Source organism: Typopeltis vanoorti, chromosome 11 (genome assembly GCF_054136105.1).
Source record: "Typopeltis vanoorti isolate ZY-2024b chromosome 11, IOZ_Tvanoo_1.0, whole genome shotgun sequence".
Lineage (NCBI taxonomy): Eukaryota > Metazoa > Arthropoda > Arachnida > Uropygi > Thelyphonidae > Typopeltis > Typopeltis vanoorti.
Genome location: NC_143559.1, coordinates 14,488,167 through 14,513,546, shown reverse-complemented (window position 1 = coordinate 14,513,546; position 25,380 = coordinate 14,488,167). Strand labels below are relative to the sequence as shown.

Here is a 25,380-nt window from a genome sequence, read left to right as displayed (position 1 = left end):
CTCACTTGCAATGATCAATCCGATTGTTACTCACTTACAGCGAATGTATGCCGTTTGTTAGGTAACTTCCGTTTGAGTAAACTTGATAGTGAGCGCCTCTCGGCTCTTACGAGAAACGACAATCTATGCAACTTCGGCCATAAACGAGTGTCAGCATACCTTGGCCACCTTACTGGGTACTACTGAAGTAAGTCTCTTACTTGAAAAAGACAATCAACTTGGGTAGATGCACGTGCATAGTAGCTGCTGACGAATAACATTGTTTTAAATAAGTCGAGTATGTTCTTTTCTTCGACTACATTGAACAGATCACCAAGGTTAGGTTATTCATAGTTAGCAGCACAGAAAACAAGATCGCGGCTATGTAACGTCAGTCAACTGCACGTTTAACAGATCGACTCCATTTATTTATTTAAATGTAGAATAAAAAGTTAGTTTCCAGGAAAAAAGGAAAAAAAAAAAAAAGCTCACCTTTATGTTGTAATACTAATACGACTTCAATTGAAAAGACAGAAAAAAAAAGTACAGAAATGTTTTTTTATTTGAATTCCGTTTTTTCCACTCACCCGACTTTATTTAGATATCTCTGTTATTCAAACCAGAATGTGGGTTCGGAAGTTTGCGGGTCAGTGCATCTTTAGATAAGAGTCCTGGTGTGGTGTGAGAGTACTTTCCCTGCTTACTGGAGGAGGACTGATGCAGCTTCAAAGAGGAACAACGACGTGCCCAGAAATGAGTTTCCAGTTGTTTAACCTTGAGGCATTACTGTGCAAGCGTACACCACATTCCCCACGTACCGCATGCGGTTCAACTATCCCAGGTGACTCAACTGTTAGAGAACACTTAGCGACGATAAGAAACCTACCGTATACAACCTTCATAGTTCTCTGTTTAGTAGGGTTTTTTACATTTTATAAAAGAGCAGAGTTCGAATCCCATGCAAAATCTGAAGTATGCTCAGCACTTTGCAAACGAAGGTGAATTACCTGAATTTCATATAGCGGTAGAAGATTATAAGCCTATCAGTTAGAAAAGATATGAAATACTCGGTTCAGAGTCCCAATTACTTGGGAGTAATTTAAACAATTTCAAAGAGCGTACTGAACCGACTAACGAACCCTCATTTGTGAGCCGTCTTTGAATACTCATATCCTAGACGAGTTCGAACTCATCTTTTACAGTCAACTGCATGGTTCGATCTTCCAGCTTAGCTATCTTCGGTTTACTTTTTATTCTTTACTCATATAAAGAAATAGGAAGTATGCATGCTTCTTGCAGGTAGCGCATGCGTGACCTACTAGAAACACAGTGATATAGCATACAACAAACGTTACTTTTCCATAATCGCATATAATACTATCCACTCCTCAAAACAGGCTGCATGCGAATGTGGTCACCGTTCTGCAATCATCAGGCTGTAGTTTTGAGCCTCCACCACCACCGTTATTTCAAAACACAATTCTCGGATTATCTTAGACTTAGCTCACTCATGGTAATAAATAAATGTACGATAAGATTTATAACCTTTCGTGAGATCGGATTCACATCAAACATGCGCGCACACACATACACACAGTTCGATCTAGGAACTCCCACACTGACTGAAAAACAGAGTGTAGACTGACATGCGACTAGCCAGCTTGTTTCCGGCCAACCAGACTGCGCGGTTGGCTAGAAACAGACCGGTGGTGGTGGTGGAGATATCCTGGTATGGGAACTGTTCTCATGAACATCTTTAGGTCTTCTCGTCCCATTGAACAAACCTTGAGTCTAAATCTTACCTAAGAATTGTTTCAGAGCAATACCTGATTCGAAACAGAAAAAAAAATCAGGTATTGCCCTACTTGATGACAATGAGGGCCGATGGATCTGGACTCTTCCAGCAAGACAATATACCCCGTCATGAAGCATGCTTCGAAGAGCACAACCATGCATTTCGTGTGCTCCCCTGGCCGCTTAATTCTCCTGATTTGAATCCCATCGAATATATTTGGGATACAGTATCCGACAGTTGACACTAGCACCTCGCTCGGTTGTTGACCTCTGGAACGTTATTCTGTCCAGTTGGTCTGGAATACCTTAAAATATCTTCTGTGATCTAGTAGAGCCAATATTTGAAAAAAAAAACTAATTAAAAAAACTGCGTTTCTAAGGAAAAAACTTAGAAACGCAGCGATAATGGCCGTTTGAAAAAACTTTTCAGAAGGTTCTAAGCACTTTTAAAACAAGTAGACACATCAAAACTGCTCATTAGCAACGCTCCTTTAAATTGTAGAATACGATAAACAACCGAAAATTTAATAGCTTTTATTATAATAATATAAAATAAAAATAAAATCAAAAACTTATAACGACACTCAACCGCGTAATACATAATGATAAGCAATCATACAACACCAGTTAACGGTCGCAAGTCGTAATCAATGAACTAATGGTAACAAATAAGTATCTGTATCAATGCCATTCATAAAAACTATATAAAAAAAATAGGTTACCGGTAAATTAAATTGCACATCTCGTGAAAGAGAAAGACAGAACTAGTTAATATTTAGTTCTGTTAAAAACTATATAAAAAAATAGGTTAAGTTAAATTGCACATCTCGTAAAAGAGAGACAGAACTAGTTAATATTTAGTTCTGTTAAAAACTATATAAAAAATAGGTTAAGTTAAATTGCACATCTCGTAAAAGAGAAAGACAGAACTAGTTAATATTAGTAAATAGAAATAATTTACGAGTAAATATTTCATTATCTCATTGCCGAGTCGTTTTTATTTTAGTGTTGCGTTTGCACAGCTTCAGATCAGTTGAGTATATCTGACTATTTAGATTATTTGGTATACTGCTATGAAACAATCTGCTAGCTTCCTGCTGAAAAATTGCTATTTACTCAAATTTAATTAAAAAGGACCTAGCTGTTTTATTGCTCCATGATCAAGAAGGTATTAGCTGCTAAACCAAATCGAACAATCATTTTTAGAAAGCAATTTTGCTAATAGATGAGCAATATCAATGGAGAAGTTTGTAGATGCAATTAGTTAAAAGTCTAACTGAATTCAATATATTTTGTAGCGTATTCTGCCTAATTACTCAACTGATTTGTTCGATAAACTCCCGGAAAACATATCACAAACAATGCTTGATCAATTATTTAAGATCAATGACTACTTCACAATTTTAATGTCCGAATATCGAATATTTGTTCCTTCAGTACGTTGTATGCTTAATATAGTCATAAAAAAGCAGGCATGCTGTGGACAAAATTATTAAATACTAAATCATTTAAAAAAAATTACTAATGATCCATTCCGCATGCCATTCATAGGCAAATAATTACAGTCGTCAACTTATTTATCATTTGGGTGGTATGTGAGGTATTACTTCTGCACGACAATTTCATTAATTTTGAGTTGTATTATGAATAAACATCGAATGAGAACTTACCTCCATCGTGACGCATTAATTTTGGTCAATTTTGACCTCAATTAATGCGAAAGGATTCTATAAACATGGCAAAGAATTCGAAGTTTTTTTATATATATATTATTATTCTTTAGCACGCAAATACTGCCACCACGTTCAGACGTCAGTCCTTTAAAGGTGGTTAATAAAAATGCGGCATTGAGAGACATAGCATTCAAAAATTTGCTATTTAAAGTAGACAAGAATAAACTGCTGAACACTATAATAATTTCACTCAATGAGCTGGTAATATATCGTATCGCAAAATAGTGGAGACAGCTGGCTCATTTTATTTCTTTATTTATTTTGGTTATCCAGCCAGAGTTGACTTCCGAATGACGTACACAGGAAACATGAATCTGTTTTGATCTAGATGAGACCTCGACTATCACGGAAATGGATTTCTGCAGCTCCTTGTATTTCTTTCTAGACTGTCTTACAAATTTAAATCACTTTAAAAATGCGATAGATGACAGTGCATTCTGTGAACGATGACCAATGCTTTGTTTTTATAACGAACCATGAGCAATAATAGTAATATATTATGAATTTTATTGCTCTCTTATGAAACCACTGTCCTGCTTACAGAAGGCCTGAAGTAAGCAGGGCGGTGGTTAAGTAGGATTTCTGGAATATCGATTCTTAACTCACTCACGCTACTTCTGTAGATTTCCAACCACTCACGAGTGTGATCATAAAATACTGCCAAAACTATTCGAGATTCAATCAACATTACTTGTGCTTCCTTTTCTTTGATTCCCAGCATATAATCACACGCGAGATTAGCAGTCACTGTCAAGTTAAAACTTACTGGTATCATAAATATACAGTATTTTTGACCTGTGCTAAGAAAATTAAAATTGTCTCTCTCCCTTAATAATGAAGTCTATTCTGCAGTCGCTCAACACTGGTTCGTCCACTAGATAACTACCAAGACTGTCGATTTGTGCCTGGCAGACTTCGCAATGGTCTAAGAAAGAGTACTTCATTGTCTCAGCCTAAAGAGTTCAACATTTTTCCAACGAACATCGACAGGGGTGGTGTGCTTCGTCGAAAACAATCAGCGGCCGAATGATGATCTAACATTAAAAAAGCAAGTTCTTGGCCATGATCAGCGCAAATGACTTGTAAATAATTAAATTGATCTGCTACGAAGTAAAAAACGCATTGTTTAGCAGTAAAGCTCTGTTTTGCGTAAACAGAAAACGTAAACAGAAAACGAAAACGTAACTGAAAACTAATGTTTCAGTTACGTTTTCTCACAAGCCTTGCTGTCTAAATCCAACTCTTAAGCAATTAACAAAATTCCTCCAAGCATCTTTAATTAGTGATCAGCATACCATACTTTTAAACTATGCTAAGCGGAATGAAAATCACTTATCTCCCTTAAAATGAAGTCTACTCTAACCTTGCAATAGTAATATTTATCTAACATTGTAATGAGTTATGTTTCTTATTCTAAATGTAGTTAGTGACAGTAATTCATGTTTTTTGAGTAAATATATTTTGGAAAATATATATATAAATATATATATAAATATAGTTTGGAAATCAGTAATATTTCCACCTAAAATTATCAGATGGTGACAGTCTAAGAGCTGCCTGGCAAACCTTTTACACTTACGAAAAAAAAAAAAAACTGGAGATATTGTGAGGACATGTTTTGTAGACAGAAGAACGAAGAGAGAAATTCTGGATTTGTCAACAAACAGCTTTTCATGTGGACATTTTTTGATATAATAATCCAATTCCAGAAAGGTTATAAACATACGGCGTAAGTGAGTTGCTATGAAGCTGTTTGTCTCCAGTAGAAACTGTTTGCTATAAACAGTAAATTTATGTTGTTTTGGAAATACTGTAATAAATATCTTGGAATTTATGGCGTACGTGGTGTAATTTGATAGTTATTAAAAAATAAAAATAACCAAGTAATTGCATGATGAAGGATAACATTACTTCTCTTCAAAATCCCGCCTCCTTGAGAGTTTTTGGCTAATGAAATTGCTAGCGTTATCTAATAGTTGACAGGCAAGAAAACTACAGTAATACAATACGTATATACGCACTAGCCACTACACTTGAATCAAGAGACAGTGAACGATTTTGAAAATGAATTATTCGTTTAAGATATTATTCCGGAGCCAATAGTTGGGTCCGGCATAACGGCAAGAGTTAGGCTTTAGGGATCAGTTATGCTTTCTTTCTAAGAAAGAGAGAATAGGTCGTAATACGAAATGAATACATTTTTAATAAGTCGAATAAGTCGTTAACTGTACGAGTTTGATAAACAGGATAGACGGCAAAATTGCAGCTGTTTGAATAAAACCGAATTATTAAATATGTTTATGCCGCATATTTTAGCATTGTCGAACGACATCTTTAAAATGCTAAAATATGCGGATATTTCGGAAACTTTCTGTTTGACCAACATAGCAAATACGGCAAGAACAGGGATTCTTTTAGATTCTCCCCTATTTTGTTGAGAGAAGAGGGAAAAGGAGACTTCAGAGACTAAGAATATGGGGTTGACTGGGAGTCCCTTATGTCTCGACTTCGAAGAAAACGAAACTTTCGTCTATATCCTTTAGGGAAAAGAGAACAGGTAGGGTAACGAAGTTCTTTCTCTTTTACTATACGGCTAGAGATGTTATAGACTGTTCCTTAGTGTTTCTAATTACTCCTTCTGTAAGGGTGGTGATAGGTAGCACAGGAGAATCTACTAGTATTGTTGAAGTTCCTGTAAACTAAATATGTATTTTAACCTCAATTTTCTAAGAGAATGTCAAGTAAAGATAATGTCCTCCAGTGGGCATAGGTGTTGAAATACCAATTATTTCTTTGAACGTGACCAGATAATGGAAATATCGTGAACATATCGCAGCTAGAATTTAGGTTTTTGATGGTATCTTTCCATGGTTTTCTTTTTAAAAGATTCCATAAATAAGTTAGCCAGGAATAGCAAGTCCTTGTGTTTGTTCTCAGTACCTATCCTTAAACTGAAATGTATGTACTATGTATGAACTGGACGACAGCATTCGGTGGGAAAAGATCTGAAAGTAGCTCTAAAGTTTCCTATTTAGGGTGGGCACTTCTGAACATGTTGGTAAGATCAATGAAATGTACGTAAGTGCTGTGTCATCAGGAGAGATAATGTTTGGAGCGACTGGAGGTAGGGGAATCTCCAGCATTTTCAATGGATTTCAAAGGCATCTCCAATTTATGAATCTTCGGGGCTCCATAAATTCTTGGAACCAGTTTATGTTAGAAGCATGACGTCTTTTAATTCCTCCGACTAGCTGCCGAACTTTTTCATGAAATCATTGGTCATACTCTCTGTGTGTGGAAAATGTCCCTAGAAAAGAAACTTCAGAGAACTACTTGGAGATCTTTTTTTCCAGTGGATACTATCGTTATATTCAACCACTGTATAAACGATATTACGAGAAAGTTAATTTGCTATTACAGGAGGGGAAGTTTTTATCTCTCCCGTCATACTAAAATGATTTTTCTGATTGTTGGGTGAATTTCAGTATTTTACGGCATTGTTTCAATGCGGAAGAAAAATCTCTCAATTCAATGAATTTCGCTGTCAAAGATGCAGGGGTATTCACAGTGTGCTTCCTTTACACAAGGCACTGCGATCTTCACTAGCATTCTATACGCAGATTTGCAAAATTACTGTAAGTGCATACTATAAATATGTAATTTTGAATCAGTTGCACTAATTATAGTTTTATGTTGTTTCAGAGATCCTTAGCGCGGCTGTAACAGAAGTGCGACTGCTATCGGATAGTAACAAAAGTCTTTACATGCTGCATGGCGAAGGAGCTACCCTCACGTGCCACTACGTTCTTGACCACAACGAAAAAATCCACAACATTGTGTGGGAGAGAGACGGAACAGAGGTGTACGTATGGTCGGCCGATGGACCTCCTGTAGCAAAAGATATATTCAAGGGGCGAGTAGACTTGAACAACCGCTCTCCAAGCACAATAATCATCACAGAAGCGCATAAAGACATGCAAGGCACTTACACGTGTCGAGTAGACACGAGCGGACGTCCAGCCCAGAACGAGGCATATGTTATAGTAATTGTAGGTGAGTAATCTGCATTCATAAAGAATTCATTAAAATACGAAAGCCACAGAAATAGAGAGATAGGCAACTTCCTACGTAAAATGCACTCGCAAACAAACATTCACAAGTATTAGAGTGTTAGCTATAACTGAGGTTTAGCAAATCTATTCTAGTAGCGGGTCAAGAGTTATGCAGGATTATAAGTACTTATTAAGCATAATTAAATATATATATATATATATATATATATATATATATATATATATATATATATATATATAATCACACGTTTTAAGGTATAAAATTATGAAGCACACGGGATGTGCTATTAATACAAAAATTACTTTTTCTTAAGTCAGAAAAGAGTCCCTACGTTTTGTACTGTTTCTCCCTACCATTTATCTCCCACTCGACAGAGTTTTGACAATTCCACGCCTTATTTTATATATTAGCAAAATAAAATAAACCTCATAATCTGTTTAAAACGGAAAGTAAATATCAGTATCTAGATTAAAAAGGACTTTCAGAAATGCAATTCTGAAAATGGTAACAACTTGCACGCATCAAACCACTATTTGGATAATACATTCACCGCAGGTAAGTGATACAGAAGTGTAGCCTAATGCGAGTATAGTAAATAGCAGCATAGTATTTAAATATATATACGCCAAGTATTTATACTTACTGAGTTTATTTTAGATGTTTCACCGTTGCAGGAAGATGCTAGTACACAATGAAAAAAAAAAAAAAAGAAATACATGGTTACATGCAAACTTTCAAATAACAAAACGGATATGATACAACGAGATGTGCTCAAAACAGACGGTATGCGTTTGCTGTTCTAAACGGCGTTTTAACCCCCTCCCTTGGAAGCAGTATATTACTGTAAGTTTAAAGTATTTATCCTTATTTTGCTTTATGCAATTCTCTTATTCTGCATTAAAATACACAATTTGAATTTAAATGCATTTTTACTGTGTTGGATAATTTCACAGGTAATTTGTAAAACATTCCAGCCATTTAATTCAGGAAGAAACCCATGATATAATACAATACAGTCTTTCCACATACTGCCTTGTTACAAAATGCAGCTGCTAGCACATATTTGGCCATAATTATATTTCTAGAAGTATCCAAAGCAGTTTATGACAATAGGGTAGTTTTTATTCTGCTTCATTACTCCAGAATAGTGCTCTCTCTTTGTGCCGGTTAACACGATGTCTGATGCAATCATCATGCTTCGCGATACAATGCTTGCTTGCATAGAGGGAACGATGCAGACAAATAGAAAATGAAGAATATTTGGGCATAACCAGAGAATTTCAGACACTCGGCCAACTCTTGGTGGAAACCATATGTAGCAACTTTCTACCAGGATTTCATCATTTTAGATTTCATTGAATAGACGAAAATTAATCTTTTATTATTTTCTCAACCTAAATACAATCGTAAAATGGAAACACAATTTAATTAAATATTGACGAAACGGCTTGTATAATTCGATAGGAACTTATTTTCATTGCCCCGCTTTCATCGTTCGAAGCCGACTACAGCAGTCCATGTGCCATTATAATTCAAATGAGGCGTTATTGTGTAAGTTTGAAACACTAATCCGTGGACTTACCACTTGAATAATTGTAGAAGCTAAATCACTAGCTGTTGAATTTCCGATAACTAGGCTGTTGCGTAGTTAGTCGTAGGAACAACCGTCTCCAACTCGGAATGACGTGGAATCATATTCAGGACGCAATGGCATCTATTAAGTGCATTTGAAATGAAGATGAGTTAGCCTATCTGACTGCATGGGTTTTCTCTCCTTGATTGGAGAGAAACCATAATCCATATGGAACATGTGGATTATGCTGGAAATAGGGTATAATCCACATGTTCAACGCATTCCCAATCACTACTAACAAACTACCTATATCTCACTCATCTCAGCCCTATCTAAAGTAATGGAGAGAACCATCAATTCCCAAGTTACTACACTACCTTTAAGGCACCCAGCTGATAAATGATCACTAGTATGGATTCCGCCGCTCTGAACAAATCTCTGAACAAATGCCATGGAGGAGTTAGGTGAATCTCAAGTGGTTGCACTTGATATCTCAAAGCTTTTTTTTTGACCGGGTCTGGAACAAAGGCTTACTAAGCAAACTACCATCGTTTGATATGTCTCCGGACTTCAGCAGTTGGATTGCCAGCTTTCTGTTTGGACGCACACTATGTGTGACGGTGGATGGTTCCTTATCCTCTCAACATTCGACTAATGTGGTTCCACAAGGTTCTGTTCTCTCACCAGTCATCTTCCTTTTGTATATCAGTGACCTACTTCAGTTGATCTCCAACCCAATACACAATTTTGCAAGTGACAGCACATTGTACTCCTCTCTTTCATTTGATAAACCTTACTCTACCCAAATCACTTCAACTTACAGAAAATTAAACACCACTGCTCTCAGTTTTGATCTCCAAGCTATCCTCCAAAGGAGTTCTGATCTCCAAGTTATCATCCAAAGGAGTTCAGATAACCTCATCAATTTCAATGCTAGCAAAACCCAGTTCTGCCTATTTCCCACACAAAGGAACCATATTTTCCCAGTATTACCCTTGACAACACTCAAATTTCTAAACAAGATGAGATTTCTCTTCTTGGAATCACCCTGATATCACGCCTATCCTGGCATAAACACATCACAAACATTGCCTTCTCAGCTTCAAAACAAAAACAAAAAAAAACTAGAATTTCTCCTTCTCTTAAGATGTTACTTCACATCTGATATAATTCGCCCAGCTATTGAATACTAATCTCACATTTGGGGTGGGGTCCCTAAGAGCTCCCTCGAAATGCTTGACTCAATACAGAGGAAGGCAATCGGATTGATTTAAAAACCCATCTCTTTCCAACTCATTCCACCCACTTCCGCACAGGCCCTTGGTTTCTGCAATATGTGTGTTCTATAAATATTTCTATGGCAAATGTTCGCATAAATTAGTATCGATAATTTCCCCTCTCAATATACTAAGTCCGTTGGAACATATGCGACTACCGCTCAACATCTCTTCACAGTACAACCCACAGAACAAGTTTCTTTTCCTCTTCCTCCCTGCTACTGCTGTAATGTGAAACAGTCTTTCCCCTTAAGTGTTTCTCAAGGAATACAATATACATGTACAAGCTTTTAAATCAAATATAAACAAGTTTCTCAATTCTCAGCCTCTCGTGAGGGCTGAAAATTAATTTAAAGAAAATACTCGCTTTATATTCTTAGTTGCTTTCATGCATTATTTAGACCGGAAGGTAATGATTATACCCGCATGCTACTCCATAACACTGCGATTCGTCTAGATCAGTGGTCCCAACTGTTTCCACTTGTATACCGAAAAGTACACAAGTGGACGGTACACTTGTGTACGGAAATTTCGTATACCTGTGTACCCCTGAATACCCGCATGCTACTCCATAACACTGCGATTCGTCTAGATCAGTGGTCCCAACTGTTTCCACTTGTATACCGAAAAGTACACAAGTGGACGGTACACTTGTGTACGGAAATTTCGTATACCTGTGTACCCCTGAACGGCCCAGCACGTACCCCGGTACGTGCTGGGCCGTTCAGGGGTACACGAAAAATAATTAGTAATGGGGGAAAAACAAGTAGAGTAAACAAAATGCAAAACGTTAATTATGGAACAATAAATGTCGGTATTTGAAAACAGCTATTTTAAAAACAAGGTGTACAATTTATAGAAATGGGTTTAAAAGGGGTACACAAATGGAAAAAGGTTGGGAACCACTGGTCTAGAGCAATTACACTTGTGTTAGATGTGGACGAAACGAATAAATTTTGAGTATATATGCGTTAAATACAGCTTGAAGTCTCATTAAAAGTGAGTTTCAACCACACAAGTAAATATAAAATGCTATATCATAACCGTCCTCATAAGAAACTGGATACCATCACACCTAGGGTTAAATAATTTGAGAAAGTTTTTTCTTCATGCTACTTCAGGCCTCTGGATAAAGAAGGTGGTAGTATTTTACAAAGGGGGTGGGTGAAAACCGTCTAGCCCATCAAGTCATTCATTAACATCATGCCACTGCGTTTCTGACTCACAGCCTGATTATAGCAAAGCTATAATGAGGCTGTGATTTAGCTTTTGCTACAAAATGAACTTTTATTGATGAATCATTTAAAGATGACTGTGAAGCAAATTATTCTTGTTTGGACAAATAAAAGTACTCAATTTAAGGCTCGTACACTCGATGGCAGATATCTTTTTTATCAGCAGTTCCAAATTAAGACCAGCAAGCTGCACCACTGGAATACCACCTGGAGGTTGTCAAGCTAACCCTCTACTACTAGTGTTATGCACTACTTCGTCAGCTATTTACTTCCCGTTTGAAGGTTCGTGTCCATCAGCAAGCAATTCGTAATATTCATTTTAATGGTAAGTCGTACAGGACGGGGATGACTGAATTCTGTCCATTCACATGATACAAGCATTAAGCTGAATTTTTCTCGTCTCAGACAGTTTTCAAATCGCAGTCTTTGAAGCTAACGCATATTAAACGCAAAAGAACTGCAACACGCATATGAATAGCTTCTGACATCACTAGGAGATAAAGGAAAAAACTCCTCCTATTAATTTTTCTACCAGAGGGACATTTTAAAATTGCTGACTTCGCACTATATTATTTACTGTATATAAATCCTTGTTTATATTTTTTATTCTTTCCTCCTATTTTTTTGTTTCCTGCAGATGCCTGCAAAGAAAGTGCCTGGGTGACATACAGTGATATGATCACTTGCACCGAGACAATCAGCATGAGGTGCGTAGGCATGTTTCCTAAGCCATCTCCTGCCTGCGGGGTTTACAGCGAACTCATGGGAAAATTTCTGACTAGCGTTCCATTTGATCGAGTGGACCAGCTCCCTAACGGCACCTACGAGATCAGGTTGAATCATCTGTACAAAATTGCAGACTGGATCAACCACACCGATATCACATTCCGTTGTCACGTGCTAGTACTTGGCACCAAATGGAGAAACGGGATTCAGCATCGCCTTTTTGGTGGTAAGACAACATCAGAGGCTTTCATTTTCTTTCACATTGTATTGTGTGTGTGTGTGTGTGTGTGTGTGTGAGAGAGAGAGAGAGAGAGAGAGAGAGCTCTTTGAATTGCTGTTAATGAGAAAATTTATTAAAATTATATTCTGTAAGTTATCTGTTGCAGTGGACGAATACGATGTCCTATTTCTTAACCAGTTCTCCTTCCAAATAATAATGCAATGTCACATCCCTCTTCCTAAACTGAGATCATAACTTCTTCCAAGTTTCTTTACTACAGAACTTCGCTTAGCCAGTCTGATGTCCTTTGGCATCACAAAGGAATGAGAAAGGACAAACGGCGTCAAATGGGATAAATTCCGTAATTTCTATTATTCATAATCAGATTTTTAAAGAATTAACTGCAAGAACCTTGACTCCTGTTCAATCAGCAGTCGAGCTGACTGGACCTTTGCCAAGAACGCGACTTCTACTTTTCATATTTCCATCTTACATACATCCAGATGATATCATAGTAACATTATCCAAAGGTAAAGATAACTTTTTGGGATCACTTCAACTCTTCTATCGATTTCTTGATGTTGACGGAGGTAATTTACGTCCCACAATACCAAGAAACACTGACTACATGCCTCCACTGACCCTTCCACACAAGGAAATCAAAAAAGTTTTTTAATAGCTTTGGTACCAACAAATCTAGTCTTGTAGAAAGTATTTTTAACTTGGGTATAGTTATGTTACAGATACCAAGCAATTTTAAACCTGGTTTTACTCCATTTTTCCCAAGTAAGCAAACAGACAAAAATGTCAAGTTTGCACCTGCAATTTATGCAAGACTAGCTGATCCTACAGGTAGTGCAAGACCAAGGCAACTCGTGGTAAAGGTGGAGCGAGCTCTGATCACTAATCTTAATATTTACCCTTAATGCCAAAACACATCTCCAAGAAGGGGATGTATGATGTTTTGTATTAAAGGCAAGGGGCCACTACCCAGACCGGTTTCGACCTTTATAAAGTCTCATCAGTCTTATCTAGTCTTATCTCCTTAACTATGCTGAAGTTTTTCGAGGAATGCCATCATTTTCCCACCGAAAAAAAAAAACAATAATAAAAGTAAACCGTTAAACTATCATTCTATTGCTTTTACTCTATCATCAAGATCATCATCATTAAATTCCTAATATGTAATTTTAGCCGATATACTGGATATCATGACGCTCATCATAGTTTATTCACAATGTGATACAATGTGAAAAAGGAAAAGATGTTTATATTAAAAATTAAATATTGCAAATTATGGTCTTCCAAGTCTCTCTATCTTGAGCTAGCTGGTAGATTTCAGGATAGAGTTTTACAGTTCAGCCTACTGATCGTTTCACTTATATATTGCCAAAATTGTTTGCATGGTCTTCCAAAAAGGGTGAGACTTCAGGATGTCTGAGTTGATGCCCAAGCCATCTGAGTTGTAGTTTTTTGACTATATTGACAAGTGGTTCTTGCTTAGCCAGATTTAAAACAACAGAGTTAGTGACACGGTCCATCTAAGTCTATCCAAGGATCAGTCTGAGACATGTAGTTCCAAAGGAGTTAATAGATCTGTAGTTTATTTGGTGCTTATTGTCCAGGTTTCAGAACCATACAAGAAAATAGATCTACTGTTTGCATATACATAGTCTTAATTTTGTCTTTAATGATATTAATGATGCGTTCCAGATGGGGCAGAGTTTGTTATGGAAGACTAGAGCCAGCTGTTTATTTTCTAATATCATTTTCTGTATTGCTGATGTACAATCCAAGGTATTGAAAGTCCTTTACTCTTTCTAAGGGTTTATTATTGATATGAAGAATAAAGTTTTCACAACCTATTGAGAATACAAAGTATTCTCAATAGGTTGGATTTTTGGATGTTGATCTGCAGACCAATAAGTTTAGTCTGTACCTCTAGTAGACTGAGATGTTTTTGCGCATTTGTTGGTTCTGTATCAATAAGTACAACATCGTTAGCAAAGCTAAGATCAGTTATTTGCATGGCGTGGGTGGATGTTAAAACCAAGATCTTCTGTGTTGATGGTTCGGAAGATGTAGTCCAAGCATATACTAAAAACAAATAAAGTGCTAGTACATCACCTTGCAGGACTCCTGTTGTCACCGGATTACTGTAGCATTGTAATCTTTTTAAGGCTCTGAGATTGCTTGTATGAGTTTTGAGGGTAGACCATAAAAGCTGAGTATTTTAAACATTGCTTCTTTATTAATGGAGCCAAAGGCTTTTTGAAGTCTATAAAGGTTAAACTGAGTGGTAAGTTTTTATCACCTGAACCTTCTATGATTCTTCTGATTCAATGTATCTGTTCTACTGTACATCGTATCGTTTTTTTAGAACTCCAGCTTGGTTTTTTCTTAAACGTGTTAAGTGAGGTTCTATTCTATTGAGTATCATCCTATTGTAGAATTTAACTGTGGTTGATAGCAAAGTAATACCTCTGTAGTTAGCCATTCTATTAAGAATGCCTTTTTTGGGTATAGGGGCAATAAGGCCTTGTTTCTATTGTTGAGATATTATTCCAGTGTTTAAAGCTTGATTCATTATGGAAAGGAGATTGGAATATGGTATTATACCAAGCATTTTTGAAAGTTTCTGCTCTGATTCCATCAATTCCTGGGGACTTTCCTGCTTTGGTTTGATCAATTGCTATTTTTAGTTCCTTTTCAGTGAAGTCTTCACAATTTATTGGTAGAGAGGTGGTTAGATGAAGGTCCGCTAGCTGTCTTGAATGTTGGAGATTATCAACACTGAGTAATTCTTGAAAGTAGTTTCTCCATTCTTTCATCAAGTTCGAATTTACTGATAGCTGTCTACCGTTTTTATCGTGTGAATATTTCCACTTCTTTTTGTTTTATGGTGACAGATATAATTTATCATTTAAAAAGTGTTTCTAGTATCCCCAGTTTTATTATAATTTTCAAGTTCCTCGCAGTATTTATTTATTTGATTTTCTTTGTCTCTGATCATTAGTTCATTGACCTTGTTATTTAAAATCTCTAGTTTATCTTTATTTATTTCATTCCTGTTTAAGCTATAGAGTTTCCTTGCTTTATTTCTTTCATCTATATACAGTATTTTCAGTTTCAGGGGTAATCCATTTTTCCGAGTCTTTTTTGTTGCTGTTTCCAAGAATTTTGTTGGATGTTATGTTCATTGCTTCAATGATACCCTTATACTTTTCATTAACTGGATCTTTAAGAATGTTTTTCATATCGTCTTCTAATGTGCTGTGGAAAGATGCTGCAATTTGTGGGTTATTTAGTTTATCCCAGTTGTATTGTTTTTTCAGGCCTGTTATTTTTAGAGGCTTTTAGTGAAAGTTTAATGTTGGCACTGATTATTCTGTGATCAGAGTTTAGTTCAACCGTATTGTATGCTCGACAGTTCTTGATCGATCTGATCCACTTTCCATTGATTAGGATGTGGTCTATTTGGGTTGGTTGGTTTATAATTTATTTGGCACAAAAACTACAAAGGTCATACTGTACCATACTAAGGTTACAACTATACATAAGCAGTTAAAGAAAATTGTAAACAATATGCCTGTACAAAAATTACGTTCCACAAAGCAGCATCCACATAGAAACAGAATTGCTGCAGAGGGCACAGCAACACACAAGGTTAAAGGTTATAGTAGTACAAAAATTGTCAACAATACAAGTTAAATAAACAAAATGCGTGTACAAGTCAAGGAATGCAGTATCTACGTATAGTTAAAATTATAACGATGTTTTTATAGCCATACATAAATAGGCAAAAATCAATTATTATACAACATGCATGCATAAAAATAAAATTTGGCAATGTGCTATCTACATATAAACAAAATTACAAGAAGGTTACACAAATATACAAGGTGTCCTACAGCAATACATAATTAGTCAAAAAAATTAGTAAATAATATGTATGCATAAAAGTTAAGCTGGGCAATGCAGTATCTACATATAAACAAAATTACTGCAGTACATTTTGTTTATGTAGATACTGCATTTAAAGCAGTACATAATTAGACAACAATATATAAGTTAATAAACAAAATGCATATACAACACCAAGCCAAGGAATGCAGTATCTACATATAAGATTACAAATGTTATTACAGTAATACATAGAGTTAAAGAGGAATTATTATACATTATGTATGCATAAAAATTAAGTTTAGCAGTGCGGTATTTACATATTAACAAAATTAAAACAAGGTAACACAAGGCTACAGATAAACATGATTGATCAGAAGTTAACCTAATGAATAATATATATATTAGTACTCAACTCCTGCACATATACATCACAAAACAGTACATATTTTGTAATATATAGTGAAGCAATACAGTATTTACATATATAAACAAAATTACAGTCATATATATTTGTATAAATAAATTCTTTGTAAAAAAATTAACAACATCGTGCAATCTGCCCGAGTCCGTCAGCATCTGCCAGAGTGTATATGGTCTGGCCAGGTAGGCAAAAATTTCATTCCTCTCTCGTGCTTTAAAGTGCTGGCACTCTACCAGTATATGATAAATAGTGAGATATGTATTACATTTTTCACACATGTGAGAGTCATTAGCTCTCAATAAATAAGAATGTGTAAGATGACTGTGACCTATGCGGAGTCTAGTGAGAACAACTTCCTCTCTTCTCTTCATTCGTTGACTAGAATGCCAATGCCTGATTTCAGGTTTAATGTCATATAATTTGTTTGTTAATGCTTCCTGCCATGATGACTGCCATTGAGCAATTAGCTTTGATCGTATAAACTGTCTACAGTCTGTATATGGTACTGTCAAGAAGTACGCGGAGAAAGTTTGAGCTGATTTAGCAGACTCATTTCCCTTAATTCCATTGTCGCTGGGAATCCAGCACCACTGAACATCAAAATTAAGGATTTTCATTTTGTGAAGCAAGTGTAACACCTGATAAAGTCCTGGATGTGGATTATGCAAAGGAGAGGAGATAGCCTGTAAAGAGCTCAATGAGTCTGTATAAATTATACACTTTTGGTAGCAGTTTTCTTTTATATGAACAAGTGCTGCAAGCTGAATGGCATGTAACTGTGCTGTATAATTGCTGCAATCAGGTGGGATCTGGTTGGAGATAATAATGTCAGGAAACACAGCAGCACAGCCAACAGATGTATTAGTTCTTGAACCATCAGTATAAATAGGCAAGAAATCAGAGTGTGCTGCTCTGTGTGCATTAAACAATTGGAGGTAGACAGATGATGGAGTATGAGATTTCTGTGGTTGACAAAGTGAGAGGTTGCAGGGTGGTGTGCAAACGTGCCATGGAGGAATGCTGTTATGTTTAGTGTAGGCAATGTTGCCAACATTTATACGAAGAGCTTGTATAGTCTCTTTAATATGCATACCAAAAGGACGTATGGCAGTTTGAAGTGTGTAATATTTGAGCTTCCCAGTGCAGAGAAAAGAGACTAGTCCATGTAGGATAATCTGCGAGAGACTTTATCTTTAGGGCATAATTAAGAGACAACTGTTTCCATCTAAGTGATAGAGCTGGTTCATTTGCTTCAACATAAAGACTCTGAGTGAGTGATGTGCGAAAGGCACCAGTAGCTATCCGTATACCCTGATGATGGATGGAATCCAATCATCAGGTTATACGGATAGCTACTTATGGTTACTAAACTACAGATGGTTACTCTACAACACAGAGTAACCATCGCGGGTTACTCTGTGTTGCAGAACCATAGACTTGAGACCCATAATCCAGATTTGAACGTATAAGTGCACGATAAAGATGGAGTAATGAAGCTCGATCAGCACCCCACTCGGTAGAGGATAGTGCGAAGAAGGTTCAACACTCTCTTGCGCTTTTATCTTAGTTGACGAATGTGTGCTAGAAATGTAAGCTTACTGTCAAAGATCAGTCCCAAGAATTTGGCTTCTGTAGCTACTGGAATAATAATAATGCGTCCCATTCTTAATTCAGGATCTGGGTGAAGAGTGCGTTTTCGACAGAAGTGTACACAGACACAGAGAGATATGATCAATTTCTTGCTGAAGTTGCCTTTCAATTACCCTCATGTTACGGGAGTGGCAGTAAATTGTGAAGTCATCAACATATAGAGCATTGCTACAGTGGATGAAGCTGTTCTGTGATTGAGTTAATTTTAACAGCGAAAAGTGTCACACTTAAGACAGAGCCTTGCGCAACACCCTGTTCTTGATAATATGATCGAGATAACGTATTTCCCAATCTCACTTGGAAAATTCGCCTGGAAATAAAGTTTTTAATAAATACAGGAAGGTGTCCTTTAAGACCCAGGTTATAGAGGTCTTTTTAATATGCCATATCTCCAGGCTGTCATAAGCTTTTTCCATGTAAAAACAAAAACAAAAAACTGAAACAAGTTGTGCTTGCTTCAGAAATGCATCTTTTCTAAACGAACCAAATGGTCTAAAGTTGAGCGATGTCTATGGAACCCACATTGTGTATTGGAGAGAGAAGATTGTTGCTTTCTAAATACTAGAGAAGTCTGGCATTAACCATTTTCTCTAGTATCTTACAAAGACAGCTGGTCAGAGCAATGGGTCGATAATTATGTACTTTTGTTGGATCTTTTCCTGGTTTTAGGATAGCAATGACAATTGACTTATGCCAAGAATTTGGAAACTCTTCCTCTGCAAGTATTCTATTGTATAGTAAGAGAAGGAGATCCACAGAAGATTATGGTAGATGCTTTATCATTTCATAATGGATGTCATCAGGCCCTACTGCACTAGGGTGAGATAGTAGGAGAGCTCTTTTTAGATCCTCCTTAACAAATGGTTGATTGTATGGCTCAAGAACATTGGTAAAAAAATTTAGCCTTTGTTTCTCTTGCTGTTCTTTCAGAATTAAAAATTCAGGAGAATATGAAGCTGTTGCTGAGATTCTGGCAAAAGTTTCTCTCAGAGTGTCTGCAATGGCTTTGGGATCAGCAATAACACGTCCATTATGATCTAAGGTAGACAAACAATGTGTTCTATATCTGCCTTTCATTTTCCGGATTTTATCCCATACAATTTTTGGACTGGTCATTTGATTAATTGATGTAATAAATTGGATCCATGATTGTTTTTGACTCTGACGCCTCACATAGCGTGCTTTGGCTCGAGCACGCTTGAAACCTATAAGGTTTGATGTGGTGGGATATCTACGAAATATATCCCATGCTATGTTGATCTTTTTTTTGGCTGTCACTCATTCTGGGTTCCACCAAGGCTTTGGATAGAATGGAAACCGAGATGATGTTTTTGGGATGGAGGCTGTTACTGCCTGGACAATGAACTCTGTTATATATTTTACCGCTTCATTGATAGGCGTTTGACTAATGGCATCAGCATTAAATTTTGCAAGATGAGAGAAAGTGTTCCAGTTAGCTTGGTCCATTTTCCATATAGGTATCCGTGTGGGTGAACATGGTTCCTGTGAAGACATTGTGCAGAGAACAGGAAAGTGATCACTTCCATATATGTTCTCTTCAACGTCCCACGTGAGCAGTGAAAGAATGGAGGGGAGCAGATTGTAAGATCAATTGCAGAATATGAACGGACAGGCATATGGAAGCAAGTATTCAGTTTATTATTTAAAAGGGAGAGGTTATTATTATCAAGAATTCTTTCAATGATTCGACCTCGTCTATTAGTGTTGGCACTACCCCATAGAGTACTGTGATCATTAAAGTCACCCATCAAAAGTATGGGTTCAGGCAGTTGCGAGATAACGTTATTAAGATCAATTTCATTTAACTCAGCACTTGGTGGTAAATAAATTGAACATACTGTAATAAGAAATCTCACGGAGAAGCGAATCGCTACTGCTTCCAGAGAAGTATTAAGTTGGACTTAATGGAAAGGAATATGACTATCCACTAGGATAGCCACTCCTCCATGAGTAGGACCACCTCCAGTTCTATCCTTGCTTATGACAGTGAAATTCCTAAAGGTAGGGTCCTCGTTGTGTCTTAAGTACGTTTCCTGTAGACAGAAACAGAAAAGTTTGTGTTTTTGCAACAAAACCTTGATATCATCGATATTCTGGCAAAATCTACGACAGTTCCATTATACAAATTTTCCTATTGTTTTGGTTTTATAGACTTGTCTGTATCTTTGGCATGTTTATCAATTGTTTTGGGGAAGTATGGACGGCCAGTGTCCATCTCTTCCTCTGGTAGAGTATTCAATATGTCTGATGTGTTAGGATCAGTTCGTAAGTTTAGTTTACTTTCGCTGGGTACTGAAGTATTCATTTTTCTGTGGGAGTATCTGGTGGTTTATCTTTGTGATATCTTTGCCATAATTTTTTGACAAGTGGGTTTTCATCCAGTGGAATCATTTTTTGGAGTTATCTCTGGAGTAAGGCCATAGATCATGTGATTGATGCTCAACAGAAAAGTACTTGTGAACATAAGGTGCAGGTATGGTGAAATTATCAGATGGTGGAACAGACATACAAGCTTGAGTGGCTACTGTCACATTCTTAATTGTTACTTTCTCAGCATAAGAGGATCGCAGAGCAGGTGTGATAGTGGCTAGCTTTCTTTTTGCATCCTGGTATGTTATGTTTTGCTCTGTTTTCATTCTTTGTGTTTCTTTTTCATCTTTCCATTTCTGACATGCACGAGAGTAAGCAGTTTGGGCATGTCCATATCTCTGACATTTAAAGCATCTCAGTGGGTTAGGGATGTACATTCTAACAGGACAGCTGAAATACCTTGCTTTTACAGATTGGAGGCTTAGGGGTATCAAAATTAAGGATGATGTTCTTGGTTGGAACTAGGCAACCATCCTTACGTATCAGGATGTGCCTCACACCGGTCACTCCTTGATCTTTAAGTTCTAAACATATCTCCTCATCAGGAACATCAAGGAGATCCCATTCTGATATCACTCCTCTACAGGAGTTAAGTGCTTTATGAGGTGTTACTGTAATTTCTATTCCACCCATTGTTGTTGCTCTCAGTAGTTTCTCAGAATGTTGCTGACACAATGCTTCCATATACTGTATCTACGGTATCAGTACTTGGTTGGGACTTCGTTAGGGCCCCTGAAACATTTCAGGATGAAGAATTCATGCTCAAGAAGTTTTTGGTTCGGTGCCAGAGCCCCTCACCCACCATGGAGCCACACATGGACGCCCACTGCCTGACAAGCAATGACTGCTCTCAGGAGTGGAACGCCAGGGTTACCCCGGACGCTATAACGTCACTACAGCAAGCCTAGGATCCTGACCCCGGACTATGGGGTGAGAGACTTACTGCAACACCGTTGACCCTTGCAGGCAAGCTCACTAGCCGATTGATCGTGGCTGGGCCATCCAGGATCCTGTCTTGCCGAAGCAGGGGACAAAGTAGTGCAAGACTACCAGGATCCCTGTTTCCGGATGTCCACGGGTCGCACCCCACGGCAAACACGGCGGCAGGGCGTGGGATCCCAGTGATGGTAGTCTCGAAAAAAAGACAGTGAAAAAGACTCAGGAGACGAGAGCGAAGTAAAAGAGGAAGAATGAAAAGGGCCGGTGCCATCACTGGGAGGTCTCCTCCACCACAAACAGGTGCTCCACATGGAGGGGGTCTATTTGGAAATGAGAACCATTTGGATGTTTCCAGGTTCATTGTCTTTCTTTTGGATGTGAAAATTTGGTTTGGGTGATTACCATGCTATGACTATTACAGAAGTTCATAAGAGAATGTCTATTGTTATTTGTGGTTTCATGATAAGTATATTTACCCACATTTTTACTACTAGCAATGTCTCTACAATTTGGGCATTAAAATAGCCACCAATGAGTGTGATGTTGTGAACTGGGATGTTCATAACAGTTTCAGAAAGATCTTATAATATGTGTCTTTTGTCTTCTAGTGGAGTATATTCTGTAGGAGCATACGTAGATATTATTCAGTTTTCGGTTGGTACTTATGGTTATGAGGAGAATTCTTTCACACTTTTTCAATTGATGTTACTTTTTCTGCTAGTTCCTTCTTGAGCATTATTCCAACCCCTCCAGTACCATCATTGTTTGCTGAGTTATAAATAAATCTCCCTTTTTTTCAGTTGATGATGTTTCATTCACTTCATGATTGTTAGTTCTCCATCTATCTATCCATGTATACATATAATGTCTATGTTGACTTTTTCTGCTCCTCTAAGTAGCTCAAAAATTTTTCAGTTTTCTTGAGTGTCCGTACGTTGAGAAAATGAGATTAGATTTTCATAATTTAATTTGATCACACTTTCTTGTACCTTTATTCAACCAAGAACTTCCTGGAAGGCTTTGATCCTTGGTATGCATAGTAACTGTATCAGCAGTTGAAGCACAAGTCTGTGTAGAAGTAACTGATATTATCTCGTTTCCTTTCATAATCATTTAATATCCACATATTGGGTGATTGGCCCTAATGTTTTACCAGTTATTAGCCTACTGGGAATTTGCCCAGTGTTTCCCGAGGGGCACCACGAGGAGGTGTGACTTGGATTTTTATCCCCCATCATGACACCATTACTAATTTCCATGGACAGTTCTCTTCGAAATTCATCTGATATATGTCAGGACTCCAATACTGTCAGAGCTTGTATTGTCTTCTCAGCTACTTCTTACTGTATCGGTCCACTGAGATGTTGGTCTTCCTCCTTCTTCCAACTATCTTCCAACCTTCTTCCAATCTGTCTTGCTAACTTTTTTCCTCTTCCAGTCTGTTTACATAACCATACCACCTGAGATTAACTCTGCTCACGAATTCCTATTCCTGAATGCTAACAATATCAAATTATTTTATAATATCCTCGTCTTAATTATGACTCTGCTACTGATGCCATCTGTTCACTTAACTAATTTTTCTCAAAATTCTCATATCTGTGAACTTCAGTCTTTGATCAACTATTTTATTTCTAACCGATCTCTTCGCTCCATGTTAAAATAGGTTTCAACACTGTCTTGCATGCAGCTAGTTTAATGTTCTGAATAATTTCACTCTTATTCCATATAAATTTATTCAATTGACTGTCTACCATACCAACGTTGTAATTCGTTGTCTATTTCCATATTTAATCTATCATCTTCACTAAGGTTGTGCCTAAATAGCTGAAATGTTTTACTTATTCTATCGGTTCTCTATTCACATACAGATTTCAATGTTTGATATTTTCAATTCCTGCCCTTTGCCTTTTTTTACTGCTGATTTTCATACCAAATACGTTACAATAGTTATTCAATGTATTTAGGGAATCATGCAGATATAATCGATTTATTTAACAGTACACTATCATCTGCATAGAGTAAAGCGCTGGGTTGAATCTCTCGAATTTCGACATCTGGCCTAAATGCCGCTTTCGTTCATAATGCGATCTACAGACGATGAATAACAGTGGAGATAATGTGCATCCTTCCCTCTCAACTGATTAAAATCACATCATCTTCCCGAATCTCATTCCGTCATCAATGTTGACTTACAACTCATATATACACGCTGTATTGCTTGATATAACGTCGCATTTAACATCGTACAATTATAGCGTTTTGAACAATTGTTCTCTTGGCACTTATTCATATGCATTTTCGATATCAGCAATGCTTAAAGACTGATTCATGTTATATTCCCATTATTTCTCAAATATTTGTCTTAAATAGTTAAGAAATTATGGGATTTATTCTCCAATTCCCCTGACCAGGCCTTCTGAATTATATTGTGTTGCCACTAAAACGTTTACACCATATTTGAGCATTTCTGGTCGAATATCTACTCTAGCTGCCATTCCACGTTCCAGTTTTTGATGGGTTTTTTTTACATTAACTCTAGAATACATATCAACTGATATGTACTCTTGATTGCATTCCTCTTAAATGTTTTCATTGTCCTTCTTTTCATTTAGAGATATTTCAAAGCGATTACTCTAGACAACCTGAATAACTTCAGTCTTCATGAAACCTCTGTTCTCTTATTATTTCTTTTATAATCCTCTTTCTTCCAATTTTAAGCTTTTAATAGCCTCCAGAAAGCATTTTGCCACTTTTCTGTTACTTGTTTTCTAGGTTTACTTTTACACTGCTTTGCTCTCTTATATTTTTCTCTGTATTCTCTCTGAGCACATGCTCATTAACTTATAAGGAACTTTCATTATTCTTTTTCTTGACTTTCTTTTTAACTTCCTAGGTCCATTTTAGAGTTCTGATTTTTCTGTTTTGCAGACAACTTCATCACATGCCTCGCTGGCTGAAAAAAAAACAATGTTTTCTTCAGGACTTGCCAGTATAATCCAGGGTTTGATTTTTATTTTCAAATTGTAAACTTTTTCTGGAATAATATTTGAGTCTACAGTTCACGCCTGAAAGGTACTCGACTTTCTCAGACACTTTTCTTTCCATTATGATTAATTTTATCCTCCAAACTAAATGGTGATCACTTCCTATTTCAAATCCTCTGTATCCGCTTTTGCCCTGAACCAAGTGAAGAAAAATACATTGCTATCAACAATAACATAGTTATTGTTGTTGTTGATAGCAACTCTATTTACCACCTACTATCAACAACAACAGTATTTTTCGTCTCTAAATTGCGTGTATTCTCCTGGCCGATTTGTCGGTATGAGATAAAAAACACTGCGATCACTGTATAAGATCGGCTATTCTTCGACAGTTCCGCTTGTTTTTCGTTCATGCTTTTCGTGTTGACTGCACCAGTCGTTAACTAATTAGTGATCAGTACTACTGATCACTAAT

The 25,380-nt window shown here is 36.9% G+C and overlaps 2 protein-coding genes across 3 annotated transcripts in view; one reads left to right on the top strand and one right to left on the bottom strand.

Annotated features, from left to right (window-relative positions):
• Positions 1–25,380, bottom strand: part of LOC150101315 (uncharacterized) — a 338,578-nt gene that overhangs the window by 142,569 nt on the left and 170,629 nt on the right. The window lies entirely within an intron of this gene.
• Positions 1–25,380, top strand: part of LOC150101316 (uncharacterized) — a 120,636-nt gene that overhangs the window by 71,019 nt on the left and 24,237 nt on the right. Inside the window, exons 2-3 of the mRNA XM_090400988.1 lie at positions 7,209–7,559; positions 12,303–12,617. Coding sequence (XP_090257114.1) covers positions 7,209–7,559; positions 12,303–12,617 — 666 coding nt within the window. The remainder of the gene's footprint in view (positions 1–7,208; positions 7,560–12,302; positions 12,618–25,380) is intronic.